At 39.3% G+C, this 17,644-nt stretch overlaps 1 protein-coding gene across 9 annotated transcripts in view; it reads right to left on the reverse strand.

Moving 5' to 3' along the window:
* Positions 1-1,444: 1,444 nt before the first annotated feature.
* Positions 1,445-17,644, reverse strand: part of NEXN (nexilin F-actin binding protein) — a 47,263-nt gene continuing 31,063 nt past the window's right edge. For 2 of the 9 annotated variants that reach the window (XM_074961462.1, XM_074961465.1), the window contains exons 10-14: positions 12,724-12,921; positions 9,375-9,596; positions 3,532-3,717; positions 1,944-2,304; positions 1,459-1,835 (exon numbers count right to left, since the gene is read on the reverse strand). In XM_074961462.1, coding sequence (XP_074817563.1) covers positions 1,822-1,835; positions 1,944-2,304; positions 3,532-3,717; positions 9,375-9,596; positions 12,724-12,921 — 981 coding nt within the window. In that variant the 3' untranslated portion in view covers positions 1,459-1,821. Of the gene's footprint in view, positions 1,836-1,917; positions 2,305-3,531; positions 3,718-9,374; positions 9,597-12,723; positions 12,922-17,644 lie in introns of those variants that run through there. The other 7 variants (XM_074961466.1, XM_074961470.1, XM_074961467.1 and 4 more) reach the window with 5 other exon arrangements.

The following is a 17,644-nucleotide window of genomic DNA, read 5'->3' on the forward strand; positions in this document are numbered from 1 at the left end:
CTATAATGGATCAGAAATTGAATACAACTGCCTAGTCCAGTTATTTGCCATTTTGTATTTATAGATTTGGATTTTTATTTCCACGTATATTACTTTGCACTTGGCTTCTTATACGTATACTCTCCGCTCCATTATCCAAGTCACTAATGAAAATATTGAATAGTGATCAGACCCAAGACCTACCCCTGCTGGATCCCAGTGGATATGTCCATCTAATTTGACAGCAAACCATTGGTTGTACTCAGAGTTAGTTGTCTTTCAACCAGTTGTGTATCCATCTTATAGTAATTTCATCTAGACCACATTTGCCTAGTTTGGTTATGAGGAGGTCATGTGGGACTGTCAAAAAGCCTTACTGAAATTAAAATTTACATTTACTGCTTCTCCCTTTATCCATTGGGCCAGAAACCCTGTCAAAGAAGGAAGTAGGTTGGTTTGGCATGATGTGTTCTTGACATTCATGTTGGGTATTACTTATCACCTATTATCTTGTAGGTGCCTACAAACTAATAGTTTAATAATTTTGTGAAGAAACACTACCTACGTGAAATGAAGCAAGATGTATTTGACAATTTATCTTCTAATTGTAATATTCAGAAGACTGTCATGCAACTGATCAGCAAAATAATTCTGTTAGGATATATCTAATTGTAATTGTTCATTGAGAACCAGAAAAAAAAGTTTAAAAAATATGCAGCTGATACAAACAAATAGAACCAACAACCAGAATATAGAACTTTTATAATAAAACCTCAAACAGTCATTGTTTTATTTTCTTTAAGAACATCTTTCAAAAGGATTGCATGAGAATTCATTTGGGTACAGCCTCTAGCTTATTGTATTATATTGAGGAATAAAAGTGCTGAACCTCAGAAGAAGTTGAAGCATGTGTACGTTGTATTAAAAAAAAGTCCTATCAAAGTTGGACAGGCTGATCTGAACAAAAATCCGTTTTGAGACACTGGCACGTACATCCATTTGTTTTTGTGGATTTCCCATAAAAGAATTAATGCTTAGTCGTCTTTTCACTACAAAACCAAACATATACACTAAGATGCAGTAACAAAAATTGCAACCAGGTGAGGATGAAAATGGGGTTTATACATCAGCTACTTTCTCCAATATATCCCCAAATGTACTTTCAACAAATTTAGTTTAATATGCCAAATGCTATTTTGACGCAGGGGTAACTAGTAAAGTAGTGGGGGGAAAACAACCTTCAAAAGCAAGTTGTGGTAGTCTGAGTTATCAAAACTTTAGTGATGAATTTACATTATTAGTGATTACAGGCTAATTACACATCCCATTACTACATTGAATGTAAGTATTTATGAAAGCTGATTGAAAGGAAAATGTTTTATTAAACAAAACAAAGTTTAAACCATTACATAACCTTTTATTGTTTAAAAATAGTACATTACTTTTATTCCAGAAACATTCACTTTTGCCTGTTAAGTCTGAGACAAAATAAAGCAGCTAAAAACTTAGTGCTCATGCAGAATGTATTCCTACCTCTCGAACTTCCAGATTGTGTATTTAACTGTTATACTACAGAATAATTGGTCTTCAAAGGTAGGAACACAAGTACAATTCAATTTTTTCTATAGTTGGGCTTTTTCATACCAGTCCTTGTTTTAGTGTAACACGCCTCTGATACCAAATTTCACATTGTAACAGAACTTGAACACTCATGCAGTACAAAGGATATCCCTATCTGATATAGGAATGACACTTTCTAGTTTCCTTTTATTGGCCCCACCACAGAAAAAGAGATGGATGCAGTAAGAAAGTTGAGAGGAAGGTTCCAGCAAAAGTAGAGCATTAGTAGTCGTCAGCTAGAAAAGAAAAGGAGAGTCAAGAAAAATGGAATAGACTTTGTAACAGGAAAGGGGTGTAAAGTAATTCGGCACTCAAACAAAACAAGATAAAACATTAACTCTTACTTTCAATGGTGAGAATACAGGTGCTAGCTGCTGTACCTCTGCTATTGACCGCTTTACACATATATTCTCCTTCATCTTCTGGGAAAGTTTCTGGTAAGTAAAGGCAGTAAGTTTCTCCTCTTTCAATGTACTGATAGTCCTCGGAGTCCTGCAACATTTCTCCTTCAAACCACCATGTGACTTCAGGTTTTGGCTCTCCCGTAATTTTAACAGTAAATCTTACTGGCTCACTATCTACAACTGATACATTCTTTAGGGGTTTCTTGAACCATGGAGCTCCTGACCGAGCTTGGTTCTCTTCATCTTCATAAGTAGAACCATTTATAATACTTCCCTCTTCCTCCTCCTCCTCTTCCCTTTTCTGTGTTAAAAATAAATTGATTTAAAGAATTTCAAACACTGCAAACTGTTCATGTTATGACAATGCCTCGTAAACCTTTGGCCATATGAAAGTTAGAAAAAACTAAAATTTTGGGGAAAGGAGATGGCAACTCCAACGCAAGCATACTGGATAATAATGGATTATGCATCAATATCACAATCTATATACTGAACAAGAAAGGCATAATGGGAAAGTTAGGGAAGACAGCTTAATATGGGGGTGGGGTGCAGAGGTGGAATCTGGGGAACAATATAAGAATGTATGTTGCTTCCCTTTTATTTGAGAACTGGCCAAATGTTTAAAGGAAAACATATCTACTTTCTCTACAGCATTATGTATGTATTAGAGCTGTTAAAGTATTAAAAATATTAACTGCAGTTAGTCACGGTTTTAATTGCACTGTTAATAACAGAATACCAATTTAAATTATAAATATTTGTGGATGTTTTTCTACAAGTCGAAGCATGAAGAGGCATACGACTGTTTAGCACATCTGACACGTAAATACCTTGCAGTGCTGGCTACAACAGTGCCATACCGAATGCCTGTTCTCACTTTCAAGTGACATTATAAATAAGTAGTGGGCAACATTATCTCCCATAAAGGTAAACAAATTTGTTTGTCTTAGCGATTGGCTGAACAAGTAGGACTGAGAGCAGCTATGTTAAAAAAAAAAAAAAAAAAAAAAATTATGCATTTGTAAGTTGCACTTCCACAATAGAGAAAACCTCACATTGAAAAATACTATTTATTTTATTTTTTACAGTGCAAATATTTGTAATCTATAATATAAAGTGAGCATTGTACACGGTTGTAATTGAAATCAATATATTTGAAAATGTAGAAAAACATCCAAAATTATAATAAATGTAAATTGGTATTCTATTATTTAACAGTGCAATTAAAACAGATTGTGATTATTTTTAAATTAAGTTAATTAGTTTTGTGTTAATCGCTTGAGTTAACTGTGATTAATTCCTTCAAACAGGAATATCTGCGAATTCCAAAAGCAATTTTACTAGATATTTCATTATTTCAACTGTTTCTGTAAATTTTTGCAGTATCAAGACTATTGTGATTATGGTAATGTTGCTACTAACGAAACAATCCAACACTTAAAACATGCATTTCACTAATATTAAATTAATAGAAAATTTTTGGTTCTTGAGGAACATCTCTGGAGAGGGTATTTTTAATCCTCCATACCTTCTGTAATGCAGCATCAATTTCCTTCTGTTCAAACTGCATACGTAGTAATTTTTGTTCCTCAATTCTTCTCTGTTCCTCCTCTTCCCTTGCCTTTGCCATTTGCTCAAATCTAGCCTTCATGTTTACTTTATGGGTGAATGGAGCCTCAGATTTCTTGGCAGGCTTCACATCTATCTCATCATCCTTTTCAGTTTAAGGAATAAAAAAAATTCAGTAAAATAATAGAGTTCAGAACTTCACTTTTAATCATAATACTGACAATAGACTGTACCAATAAACAGTAAATAGGCTAGCTTAAAGCTGAAGGGTTCATGTTATGCTTGGGGGCAGCATGACCCAGCCAGAATGCTGTAGCAGTTAAAACCCCTTAAGTATAACAGCATCTGAAGGCTGGTCTAGACTGGGATTTAGGGGTTAGATATTCACTAGGTAGCTTTACCATTATGAACCTTTAATTGAAATGAAGCAATAATGCTTTAGAACATGCTAAATTAATTTAAAACCCAGGCTCCCTATTATAAACACAATTAAAGGCTAGGTTGTCTTCACTGCCAAAAAAAACCAAAAAAAACTTTATGGTAAGATGCCTATCCTGAGCTACTTATTTTAATGTAAACTTCTACTAGATATAGGGCACTAGTTGTTACCTATATACAATCCTATACTTTGCCACACCTGGGATTTACCTCAACTAGGTACATCAAACAACAAACTCCTTCTGCCTTATCTCCACAGGATGTTACACTGAGAACTATTTCAAGACAAAGTCTTGACAGTAGCTGAGTATTCCTACAAGGGTCAGTTTCAAGATACCTTGTATAGCACTCAGCACAAGTTCCAATCTTCATTCAGAGACTTCTGGGCACTATCCCCCATATAATATTACACTAGCTCTTGTGTATGTAGGTCAAATTTTCTGGAAGGGAGGCTGAGAAAGAAGATGACCAACTATGAGAACAATGTTGCTTTCGCTCCCCCCCAAAGCTTTGCATAAATAAGCTAAGTGAACAAAGAATTGCCCAGTTGCTCTGCTGTTTCCCCTCAATAATTAGTGTGTGGTGTTCAGGATTGTGGTATACATGTAAAATCCTATACATCAGCCTGCTATCCTGGGTCTACATAGAGATATGTGGTACTCTGCTCAAAGAAATTGTAGTGCAAAAAAGTAATAGACAAAATAGAAAAACAGGGGTTACAACAACCCTTTAAGCACTTGTCATTTCTTGTTTCGGTAAGGGCAGGGGGGACAATTTACTGGGTGGAGCTTAACTGTAAAGCCTCCCCAAACCCTTCTTGACTATTCCCAAGCTTCCTGTGCTTCTTTTGACCATCTTTTTCTATTTAAAAAATAAATAAAAGCCCCCCTGCTTGTTTTAGAAAACTGGTGGGGATTTTCTTTTTCCTCTTAAGCGATTTGTTACAGCAGTCCCTATGCCAAAAGCGGGTGGGGTGGGTGGAATTCTCCCTTCTGCAAGAAGCCTTTAAGGAAAAGGGAAGCAAAAATAGGTTAAACTGTACTGTACCACTAACACGAAGAACACAACTGTCCCTTCACTACTAAGGCGCCATACTTCAGTGTTTCCTTTTTCTAAACCTCTCCCTTCGCACTGAAAACTCGTTAGCTCCTTTTTTTAACCTGTGGCCTTCTCAGAATTCACTTTGAACACTGACAATTCAATCCTAGCCTCCTCTCCAATATGACTTTCCCCTGCTGCCACCTCTGTTCCCAAACAGGAAGCAATTGGGAACTGGTGAGGAAGACAGGACATGATACTAAAGAGGATTTCTGGGGGGTACAGGGGAGGTCTACTATCAAAAAGGATGAATCTGCCAGAAGTCAGCTCCTCTCTTAACTTTGGGGATTGTTTTTTCTTATCTACCTGGAAATTAGCTTGTTTAGTAAGGGTTAAAAAGGAAAAATACCTGAAGAAAAGACAGAAGGGAAAGGAAAATAAAATAAGGGATAAGGCAAAATAGAATGTGGTGAGAAGGAAAACCATTAGAATAATTTCTTAAGATTTGTTATTTAAAAGACATTTTAATTTTAACAGTATCAAACCATAATATGGACAGTGTCCAAAGCCACAGTCTGCTGAGGTGATTTTATGCCACAACTTAGCAGCAGCTGACTTTCAAAAATTAAGGAAATTAGTTAGGGAAGTGGATTGGATTGAAGAATTTACGGATCTAAAGGCGGAGGAAGCCTGGGATTACTTTAAGTCAAAGCTGCAGAAGCTAGTGGAAGTGCATCCCAAGAAAGGGGAAAAAATTCATAGGCAGGAGTTGTAGACCAAGCTGGATGAGCAAGCATCTCAGAGAGGTGATTAAGAAAAAGCAGAAAGCATACAGGGAGTGGAAGATGGGAGGGATCAGCAAGGAAAGCTACCTTATTGAGGTCAGAACATGTAGGGATAAAGTGAGAGAGGCTAAAAGTCAAGTAGAGTTGGACCTTGCAAAGGGAATTAAAACCAATAGTAAAAGGTTCTATAGCCATATAAATAAGAAAACCAAGAAAGAAGAAGTGGGACCGCTAAAGACTGAGGATGGAGTGGAGGTTAAGGATAATCTAGGCATGGCCCAATATCTAAACAAATACTTTGCCTTAGTCTTTAATAAGGCTAATGAGGATCTTAGGGATAATGGTAGCATGACAAATGGGAATGAGGATATGGAGGTAGATATTACCATAACTGAGGTAGAAGCAAAACTCCAACAGCTTAATGGGACTAAATCGGGCAGCCCAGATAATCTTCATCCAAGAAAATTAAAGGAATTGGCACATGAATTTGCAAGCCCATTAGCAAGAATTTTTAATGAATCTGTAAACTCGGGTTGTACCGTATGACTGGAGAATTGCTAACATAGTTCCTATTTTAAAAAAAGGGGGGGGGGGGAAGTGATCCGGGTAACTACAGGCCTGTTAGTTTGACATCTGTAGTATGCAAGATCTTTGAAAAAATTTTGAAGGAGAAAGTAGTTAAGGACATTGAGGTCAATGGTAAATGGGACAAAATACAACATGGTTTTACAAAAGGTAGATTGTGCCAAACCAACCTGATCTCCTCCTTTGAGAAAGTAACAGATTTTTTAGACAAAGGAAACGCAGTGGATCTAATTTACCTAGATTTCAGGAAGGCGTTTGATACGGTGCCACGTGGGGAATTGTTAGTTAAATTGGAAAAGATGGGGATCAATATGAAAATTGAGAGGTGGATAAGGAATTGGTTAAAAGGGAGACTACAGCGGGTCATACTGAAAGGTAAACTGTCAGGCTGGAGGGAGGTTACCAGTGGAGTTCCTCAGGGATGGGTTTTGGGACCAATCTTATTTAATCTTTTTATTATTGACCTCAGCACAAAAAGTGGGAGTGTGCTAATAAAGTCTGCAGATGATACAAAGCTGGGAGGTATTGCCAATTTAGAGAAGGACCAGGATATCATGCAGGAGGATCTGGATGACCTTGTAAACTGGAGTAAAAGTAATAGGATGAAATTTAATAATGAGAAGTGTAAGGTCATGCATTTAGGGGATAACAAACATTTTAGTTATAAGCTGGGGATGCATCAATTAGAAGTAACGGAGGAGGAGAGGGACCTTGGAGTATTGGTTGATCACAGGATGACTATGAGCCGCCAATGTGATATGGCCGTGAAAAAAGGTAATGTGATCTTGGGATGCATCAGGCGAGGTATTTCCAGTCGAGATAAGGAGGTGTTAGTACCGTTATACAAGGCACTGGTGAGACCTCACCTGGAATACTGTGGGCAGTTCTGTTCTCCCATGTTTAAGAAGGATGAATTCAAACTGGAACAGGTACAGAGAAGGGCTACTAGGATGATCCGAGGAATGGAAAATTTGTCTTATGAAAGGAGACTCAAGGAGGTTGGTTTGTTTAGCCTAACCAAAAGAAGGTTGAGGGGAAATATTACTGCTCTCTATAAATATATCAGAGGGGTAAATACCGGAGAGGGAGAGGAATTATTTAAGCTCAGTACCAATGTGGACACAAGAACAAATGGATATAAACTGTCCATCGGGAAGTTTAGACTTGAAATTAGACGAAGGTTTCTAACCATCAGAGGAGTGAAGTTCTGGAATAGCCTTCCAAGGGAAGCAGTGGGGGCAAAAGACCTATCTGGCTTTAAGATTAAACTCGATACGTTTATGGAGGAGATGGTATGATGGGATAACATGATTTTGGCAATGAACTGATCTTTAAATATTCATGGTAAATAGGCACAATGGCCTGTGAAGGGATGTTAGATGGGGTGGGATCTGAGTTACTACAGAGAATTCTTTCCTGGGTGTCTGGCTGGTGAATCTTGCCCTTATGCTCAGTGTTCAGCTGATCACCATATTTGGGGTCAGGAAGGAATTTTCCTCCAGGGCAGATTGGAAGATGCCCTGGGGTGGGTTTCACCTTCCTCTGTAGCACAGGGCATGGGTCACTTGCTGGAGGATTCTCTGCACTTTGAAGTCTTTAAACCATGATTTGAGGACTTCAATAGCTCAGACATAGGTGAGAGGTTTATCGCAGGAGTGGGTGGGTGAGATTCTGTGGCCTGCGTTGTGCAGGAGCTCGGACTAGATGATCATGATGGTCCCTTCTGACCTTAATATCTATGAAACTACACAGCTTGGGGCCTACTTCCAGTACCCATTATGTTAAATGAATAGGGGTTCAGTTATTTAATCAAGGTAAGTGTGGGCGGGGGAGGCATAAAGGCACTCGAAGGACTTTGAGGTTGTGTGAAAAAGACAGTACTGGAGAGTGGGTGGAGGGACTGAAAGTGAGACTCAGACCTCCTGACTTCACTACATTCTCAAGCAACATTTCACAATGGCTGTTAAGGGGGTGAGGGGAAGAAAAGGGACCCTCCGGGCAGCTAAGGGGTTATGCTCTTCTTTGCCCCTCCTATCTCCTTGCTGCCCCTCAGAGGGGATGGGAGTGTATATCAGGGAGAGAGCTCAGGTGCCAAAGTTTGTTTTTCCTAGCAGAGAAAGGGTTCAGGAAGTTGGGCCACTGCATTATTCACAGACTGGGAAGGGAGAATAGGACATGGAGCAGGTCCTGGACTGTTGGAAGTTACAAATTGGAAAGTGCTAATTCCTCCTTCTCCTTCCCCATTGTGAAAAAGTAGCTGCCTAGCCTGCTTCCTATGACCTCCCCTCAAGGAAAAGATTGCTCCTGGGCAACAGGGCTCCCTCTCTCTGCTCCTCAAATGGGAACCTTGAGAAACCTAGGCAGGGACCCATTACTTGAACCCTTAAGTCCCTGAGCAACCTGGGCAGGGACCTCCTCCTCCCGAAGCCATAACATTAAAAACCTGATTTAATAAAAACAATAGGGAACCATCTTAAACAGCTTTTATGGAGAGAAGTGATTAAAATCTGTCACAATGTTTAAACACACGGATGTTCCACACAGCCATTTGCCAGAGAAATGGCAGGTTTGCAGATTGAGAAGTATAAGTGGATGGTGAGAGATGGTGTGGGGAGTTAATGGGTGTGGAGCCAAGAGCAAATGCATACTAAAACCTTTGCAAATAAGAGAAAATAAGTTGGTGGGAAGAGCGAGGCTGCTGGTTCCCTAAGGTTTGGCCAGGAGGGACCTCCTCAGATGGCCATAGGAGGGAGTAGGGGGGATCACTATGGAGATGGAGGGAACTCTGCTGGAAGGGCAGCATTGTTCACTTTAGGGTCATGAGATGCTTTGGACAAGTTCACTCTTGCACCTCGAATGCAGCTTAGTGAGGATGAAGGAACAGGTCATTAGTGTCCTAACAGCTAAACTAATGTGACAACATTTTTAGCAATTGTTGACGCTGAAAATAACTTGCCTCATGAAATTTCTCTGTTTCCCTCTCTTTTATTTCCTGGTCCACTGCTCTTCTTCTAGCTCGCTCCTCTTCAATTTTTTTCTGTATTTCTTCTTCAGACAATTTTCCAATTTTTTCAAACTTGCTTTTTAAGTTCTTTGCCTGAATAGAACCACTTCTTTTTAACTTTATTAGTTCTTCATATTCCCTGCTTAATTCAAAGGTTTCAGCCTCTTCCTCCTCCTGTTAAGAAATTACAACATAACAAAACAAGTATAAGTGTGCCTGATTTTGAAAACTGTTTTTGTGCAAAAAATGCCAAGTGTAACTAACTACATTTTCCTTAAATCTAATGAAACCATGACAATGGTGGTAGATCTAGTTCCCCAGTGCAGGGACCTTCACTTTTAATTTCTTTTAAAGTGCCAGGCATACAAGACAGGTACATATTTTTTTAAAAGGTAAAAATACTCCAATTATATTTGCTTCTAAACCAATTTTATTAGTTTGAAAGGCTCTTGCCTCTTCATACAGTCCCCTCAAGTTACTGTTCTGTGAAGTCAGTCCATGTGAAGGGTGCTTTATTGATCTGGCATTGCATAAACACTAGATAGTCCTAGAGGCAGAGTCTTCTCTCACAAAACAGTAGTGGCACCTCAAGATGCTTCATGCTACTCTGCCAGTGTACTTTACTCTTCTAAGAGTAAAAGCATAGTTGAGTCTCCATGTCTGTGATTCTGGTGAGACTGGCATCTAGTATTTTTTTGGCGTAGACGTTTGCCCACTGGGAATGTGAGACCACCAACTTATTTCACACAGGTCAATGAACTGTTAACATGGATAACAACTAGAGCTGTCGCGAGATTAAAAAAATTAAATCACAATTAATTGCACTGTTAATAATAGAATACCATTTATTTAAACATTTTGGGTGTTTTTTACATTTTCAAATATATTGATTTCAATTGCAAAACAGAATACAAAGTGTACAGTGCTCACTTTATTTTTATTTTTGATTACAAGCACTGTAAAAAAACGATAGTATTTTTCAATTCACATCATACAAGCACTGTAGTGCAATCTCTTTATCATGAAAGTTGAACTTACAAATGTAGATTTATGTACAAAAAAACCGCATTCAGAAATAAAACAGTGTAAAATTTTAGAGCCTACAAGTCCACTTGGTCCTATTTCTTGTTCAGCCAATCGCTCAGACAGACAAGTTTGTTTACATTTGCAGGAGCCAATGCTGCCCACTTTTTGTTTACAATGTCACCTGAAAGTGAGAACAGGCATTCTCATGGCAGCGTTGTAGCCAGCATCGCAAGATATTTATTTGCCAGATGTGCTAAAGATTCATATGTCCATTCATGCTTCAACCACCATTCCAGGGGACATGCATCCATGTTGGTGACGGGTTCTGCTCGATAACAATCCAAAGCAGTGCAGACGGACGCATGTTTATTTTCATCGTCTGAGTCAGATGTCACCAGCAGAAGGTTGATTTTCATTTTTGGTGGTTCGGGTTCTGTAGTTTCCGCATCGGAGTCTTGCTCTTTTAAGACTTCTGACAGTCTGTTCTCACTTTCAGGTGACATTGTAAATAAGAAGAGGGCAGCATTATCTCCTGTAAATGTAAACAAGCTTGTTTGTCTTAGCGATTGGCTGACCAAGAAGTAGGACTGAGTGGACTTGTAGGCTCTAAAGTTTTACATAGTTTTGTTTTTGAGTGCAGTTATGTAATTAACAAAAAAAAAAATCTACATTTGTACGTTGCATTTTCATGACAGAGATTGCACTACAGTACTTGTATGAGGTGAATTGAAAAATACTATTATCATTTTTACAGTGTAAATATTATAAAAATATACACTTTGATTTCAATTACAACACAGAATACAATATATGAAAATGTAGAAAAACCTCCAAAATGTTTAATACATTTCAATTGGTATTCTGTTGTTTAACAGTGCAATTAAAACTGTGATTACTTTTTTGAGTTAATCACGTGAGTTAACTGTGATTAATCGACAGTCCTCGTAACAAGTTTTAGTAATTAGTGATCTTGTAACTGGTGACCACGTAGACAGAGTAAGAATCTTATGTATCATGCTGCCCAATACCCTACGCTATTCTTCACCAACAGTCCAATTTATTCTTAACAGAATCAATGCTGACTGAATGCAATATGCCATAACAAAACCTACTCTCCAAAAATAAAAAAGCTGCTTTTGAAAAAGGAAAAATTTAAGTAATGCTTTAAATATTTCTTAGAAAATCATGATACCACAGTGCAGGTAAGTTACACTATATGAATTTAAATTGCATACAACTTAATAGTAAAAGACAAACTGGATATTCTGACTAGTTTAAAAATGCTGGAAGGATATTTAAATAGAAAAAACCCCATAAGCAATAACATCTTAACAACAATTTTGGACTGAACTAAATCATTGCCCTCACTTTACGTTTTTTCTTGTTACCTCTTCTCTCTCATTTCAGTGTTGATAGTACACTCTAATTAGTTTAAGATGCAATCCCAAATATGTTTGGAAATCTCAAATCCTAAAACCCTTATTACTCACCTGGGATCCTCCAGGCATGAGCTGCATACTCCTCGTTTGCTAACTTTGAAAGGTTTTGACAGTATTTCCAACTCCAATTATTGCTCTCCCTAAGCATTCAAAAATCATTTGATTCATTTTAGAATTGAGATTTTAAAAAATATGTGGGTTGTTTTAATTTACCTTCTAGTTTCTTAGCATTTGCAGTTTGCATTTGCAAGCTATTTTCTGCAAGCACAAGGCCTAAAACTTTTTAAATTGAAAACAGTTTTTTTATGTAATTGCATCACTCAACGATCTGGAGCTTTAAGAAAAAACACCAAATAGGGCAAAATCATAAGATCAACAATAGAGGAAATAATTATCTTTTTGTACATTAGCTGTAGGAGGATTATAGATATGATTCTCCAAGTATAACTGTAAGAAGTTACAAAACAGCTTTTCAGCAAAGGATATAGCGAAACTTGCAGAAGCTACTGTGGAGGTAGACCGCTTTACAAGTCTAAAGTTGCTGAAGTTCTCAGTTCGGGAGGGCAAAGTGTATTAACCTGTATTCAAAGCAATTAAAAAGGGAACACAAGTTTTCGAATGGAAAACAATTTTTTTAAAGTGTTAGATATATTAGTTTTCCTTTTTCCATTCCCTTTTTTCTAGGCAACACTTTTTTTTTTTTTTTTTGAAGTACCAATCTAACTACACCTAAAATCTTCAAATTTTAGAATTTTAAGCAATGATCCATTCATTATTTGCTATCAGGGAGGTAACCCTGTATGACCTTTCATTCAATTATTTTCGAGAATACAAACCTCTCCCATTTCTTGTCTGAGCTGTTCAAATTCTTGCTTCTCCATTTCCAACTTTTGCCTGCGCTCTTCTTCAGTGCGTCTCTTTCCTTCTTCCATTTTTTGTCTCAGTAACTCCTCAAAATTAATTTCCAGTTTACCTGGTGTAAGAGATTCTTGAGAAACTGTTTTAAACATCTCTGGGGTCTCATCATCCAGTACCTATTGAAAATAATTATCTGTTGCCACTTTTGATACAATTTGTGTACTTGTGCTAAATTTAGAATACAAAATTTGAGGATGTGATATTTGGACCTTTTGCTATCTCTAATTCACAGTGAAGTAAGATGACACATGCTTTAATGTAGAAGACTAGACAACATTGATTTATTTGTGTTTTGTATTAGTGTCCTATCTTTCCCACTTACTTTTAATCAATTTAACACAGAAGTAAAATTTTGAGCTTATTGAAGCAAAACAAGTATATCCTAAGCTTTAAAATGAAGCAATATTTTAGTAAAAAAAAGCTTTAATAATATGGGGTGAAGGAGAAATTCCATCTGAGCAAAGGAATGGGAGCCAGGAAAGCTTCAGTTCTAACTGATCAGACAGATTGCTTAACATCTAATTCATTTTCCCAGTTAAAATAGGGTGAATAACTCATGCATAATCTTCACTGTACTGTGATAATTATGTAAAGTTACATTCTTAGATAAACAATGCTGTACAAACCATATATATTCTCCATTTCTACGCAAATTTGGTGTATTTGTATTCAGTTTTCTTTAATCTATGTTAACATACTGGCATGTACATAAACAACGTATAAAGAACGGAGAACATTCTTAAACAACAGTTTGTGGGGTTTTTTGCATATAAACTGAATTATACTTTTACTTTAAATCCAGTGCTTTCCACATTTTCAGAACATTTCTACGTACAGCCAGAAATTGGGAATGGGCGACAGGGAATGGATCACGTGATGATTACCTGTTCTGTTCACTCCCTCTGAGGCACCTGGCATTGGCTACTGTAGGAAGACAGGATACTGGGCTAGATGGACCTTTGGTCTGACCCAGTATGGCCGTTTTTGTGTTATGTTCTTTAATATTCCCTCTGATACTCTAATCCAGAAGTCAGCAACCTTTCAGAAGTGGTGTGCCAAGTCTTCATTTGTTCACTCTAATTTAAGGTTTCGCATGCCAGTAATACATTTTAACGTTTTTAGAAGGTCTTTCTCTATAGGTCTATATTATGTAACTAAACTATTGTTGTATGTAAAGTAAACAAGGTTTTTAAAATGTTTAAGAAGCTTCATTTAAAATTAAATTAAAATGCCGATCTTATCAGTATAGTGCAGTGGTTCTTAACGTGGGGTGCCCTTTCTGGGGAGTGTGAGACATGCGAGATTTTTTTAGATGGTAAATCATCGAAAACACAAATTAAGCACAGGCACATAAGTACAACTACTTTGTTTCATCAAACCTATGTATTTATTAACATTATACATTTTGTAACGATTACTGTAGTATACAAACAAAGTTTTTAAGTTTTCAAGTTTTTAAGCTAATTGTAGTGTAATTTTTTATAAGGGGTGAGAGAACATATTTTAAGAACTCCAGACCGTCAGCAGGCTGAGTGGGGACGGGTGTAGTGTATTAAATTGCTCCCCATAGGAACATGCTACTTACGGTGTACTACTTACGGCTCCTGGTCCTGATGCTCTGAGTGGCATGATAAGGGGATGGGGAACAGGGGTGGCTGGATAGGTGTGGGAGTCCCGGGGGGCCTGTCAGCGGTCAGGATAGGGGTCAGGGCAGTCAGGGGACAGGGAGCAGGGAGGCTTAGATGGGGGAGGAGGTCCCAGGGGGTCGGATGGGGGGGAGGGCCCCGGGAGGAGGTGGTCAGGAGACAAGGAGCAGGTGGGGTTGTATCGGTGGAGGGTTCTGAGGGGGGCAGTCAGGGGGCCCCGGGAGGGGATGGTCAGGGGACAAGGAGTGGGGTGGGGGGTTGGATGGATCAGGGGTTATGAGGGGGGCAGTCGGGGGGCGGGAAGTGGGCCCGCTGTTTGGGGTATAGTGTATTAAATTTCTCCCCTTAGGAATGTGGTACTTACCGTGTACCACTTAGGGCTGGCAGTCCTGGTGCTCCACAAGTAGCACATTCCTACAGGGAAAAATTTAATACACTCCACCAGTGGACAGAACCCCAGACGGGCGGCGTCAGCCCGCCGCCGGTCTGGGTTCCATCTGCCGGCTCTTGCCAGCCAGGGTCCCGGCTGCCAGTCCCGCTCAGCCTGCTGCCGGCCTGGGGTTCCGTTCACCCAGGCCGGCAGCGGGCTGAGCGGGAGCGGCAGCCGGGACCCCAGCCGGCAGCCGCATGCCAGTAAAAATTGGCTTGCGTGCCGCTTTTGGCACACGTGCTGCAGGTTGCCGACCCCTTCTCTAACCTTTCAAGCATGCAGCAAAGCAGTTTTGAGGAGGGAGGAAGATGAGGTGGACAGAGTTTTATGGACAGTCCTTTGCTTATTTTTTGTGTTTAATTTGAGATAGACACCTATTCTGTGATCTGGGTAACTAAAGTTTACACTTCAGAAATCTGAAGGAATAAGTAATAAAACATTTAATTCAGTTTCATAAGCTGTTTTGAGATGTGACACACAACTTAGACACAATTTTATAAAAATGGTCATACACTATGGTAGCCTGTCCCATGTAACTTTGAACAGTGCAGATGGTCTTTTATAATTCACCTCTTCATCCTCTATTTTCTTTTCTGCCTTCCCCTCTAGCTCCTTTCCTCACCCCTTCCAAATTCCTTAGTGACATACACAGGGAGGAAAAAAATTCCTTATGGCCTTTTTAAAAGCTTTTTTATATGTTAGGATGGCATGAAAGGTTAAGGTTTCTGTTCAAAAAGAAAATTTGCTTGATATTTTGACACTATAAATTAAAATTTTGTCTATCCTGGAAGACTGGTGATTAGAGAATTAGTGGGATTAGAGTTGACATCCAAAGAGACAAAGCTGAACATCTGTGTGGCTTTTAACACTATTTGCTTCCAAAGCCTAATGGACACGAGTGTAAGGTTGTATGACTTTGTTAAAGATTCCAATACCTTTCCTTCCTTAAGGTGTGTAAGCACAAATAATGTCTTAGACCCAGCTCCACCAAAATCAAAAGTTTAAAAGCAAGCAGAAACATAAATCTTTGTTTTATAAAATGAACCTTTCAGCCTCATCATAAACTAAAAAATGGATTTGTGCATTTTTTGCTTATTTTGTTAGGTCATCTTTCTAGCCATGCCTATATTCATATGGTTCTCATCACTGTAGAATCTGGTACTTTTAACTGTTGCAGGAATCATACCTGTTTTGTCTTGTTGCGCTACTTTGTCCCTACCTCCTCATTTTACCCGCGACTCTTTCAGGACTTTTCTTGCCCCTCCCTTATCTGCTGTTGCTGTCTGTTAAAGACATCCTCTAATACAGTAACTCCTCACTTAAAGTCGTCCCAGTTAACATTGTTTCATTGTTACGTTGCTGATCAATTAGGGAACATGCTCTTTTAAAGTTGTGCAATGCTCCGTTATAACGTTGTTTGGCAGCTGCCTGCTTTATCCACTGCTTGCAGGAAGAGCAGCCCGTTGCAGTGAGCTAGTGGGGGCTTGGAACCAGGGTGGACCGGCAGCCCCCCCCATTAGCTCCCCGCTCCCCTATGTTCCCTGTGTGGCAGCCGCCCAGCAGGCTATCAATTGCCGGCAGTTCAGCTGTCTCTCCCCCCACTGCCATGTGCTGCTCCTGCCCTCTGCCGTGGAGCTGCTCCCGGAGCCTCCTGCTTGCTGTACGGGGTGGGGGTGGGGAAGAGGGGGGCTAATGTCATGGTGTTCCCTTTCCCCCTGCTCCTGCCCCCAGCTGACCCCATTTCCATGGGGTGGGGGAGAGACATGACAGGGCTCAGGACGGAGAGAGCTTGCTGGCAGCAGTTGCTGTCTCAACTTGCTGATCTACTTAAAAAGGCAATGTCGTTAGAGTGGTGTCGTCGTACTTAAAGGGGCAATGCGCCTCTCTCACACACGGTGTGTGTCTCTGTCTCTGCCATGCTGTCTCCTCTCCAACCATTTGTGCTGCCTTGTAGTGTGTGAGGCTACATTAACAACAATTTGTTAACCCTTGAGGGCTCAGCTGAGTGCTAGTTCATCATTTAGCAGTAAGGCATTCCCTGGGAAATATCTCACCCTCTTCCACCCTCTGACTCCACCACCTCAACCAGGCTTCACAATCATCATTGCTGTGTACAGGATTGTTTGTTTAAAACTTATACTCTGTGTGTGTGTGTGTGTATATATATATATATATTATATATGTCTTCTGCCTGGCAAAAAAAATTTCCCTGGAACCTAACCCCCTCTATTTACATTAACTCTTATGGGGAAATTGGATTCGCTTAACATCGTTTCGCTTAAAGTTGAATTTTTCAGGAGCATAAGTACAACGTTAAGCGAGGAGTTACTGTACTGCCCTATGAGCAGCTCAGCTGCTCCTGCCACTCCCAGCTCTTCAATTCTCTTGCATTGGGCAAGCTTATGTCAGTTGAGATGAATTGCATCTGCACAAGGTGGAGGCAAAGACCAAGCAATAAACAGACAATCTCAAAGTATCTATCATTTCACTTAATAATGAATATGAAACATGACTGTATGGCACATCTACACGTTGAAAGAAGGTAACCACATCTAAACCGGAGAAGAAATGTGGGAGCCTTTTGCTGGCAATGCATTAGTTCATCTCTTCACCACTTCAGAAAGACTCGGGGAAGCTAAATGAACAGAAGTTGCACAGATGAGAAATCAGTCAATGGACTGTGCATGTGTAGAAGTGAGAAGTGTGCTAACTGCAGCTCTGAAGAAGCACCCTGATTGCCAATTTAATGGAGATGCACATACT

This window comes from Natator depressus, chromosome 8, assembly GCF_965152275.1.
Source record: "Natator depressus isolate rNatDep1 chromosome 8, rNatDep2.hap1, whole genome shotgun sequence".
Taxonomy (NCBI): domain Eukaryota; kingdom Metazoa; phylum Chordata; order Testudines; family Cheloniidae; genus Natator; species Natator depressus.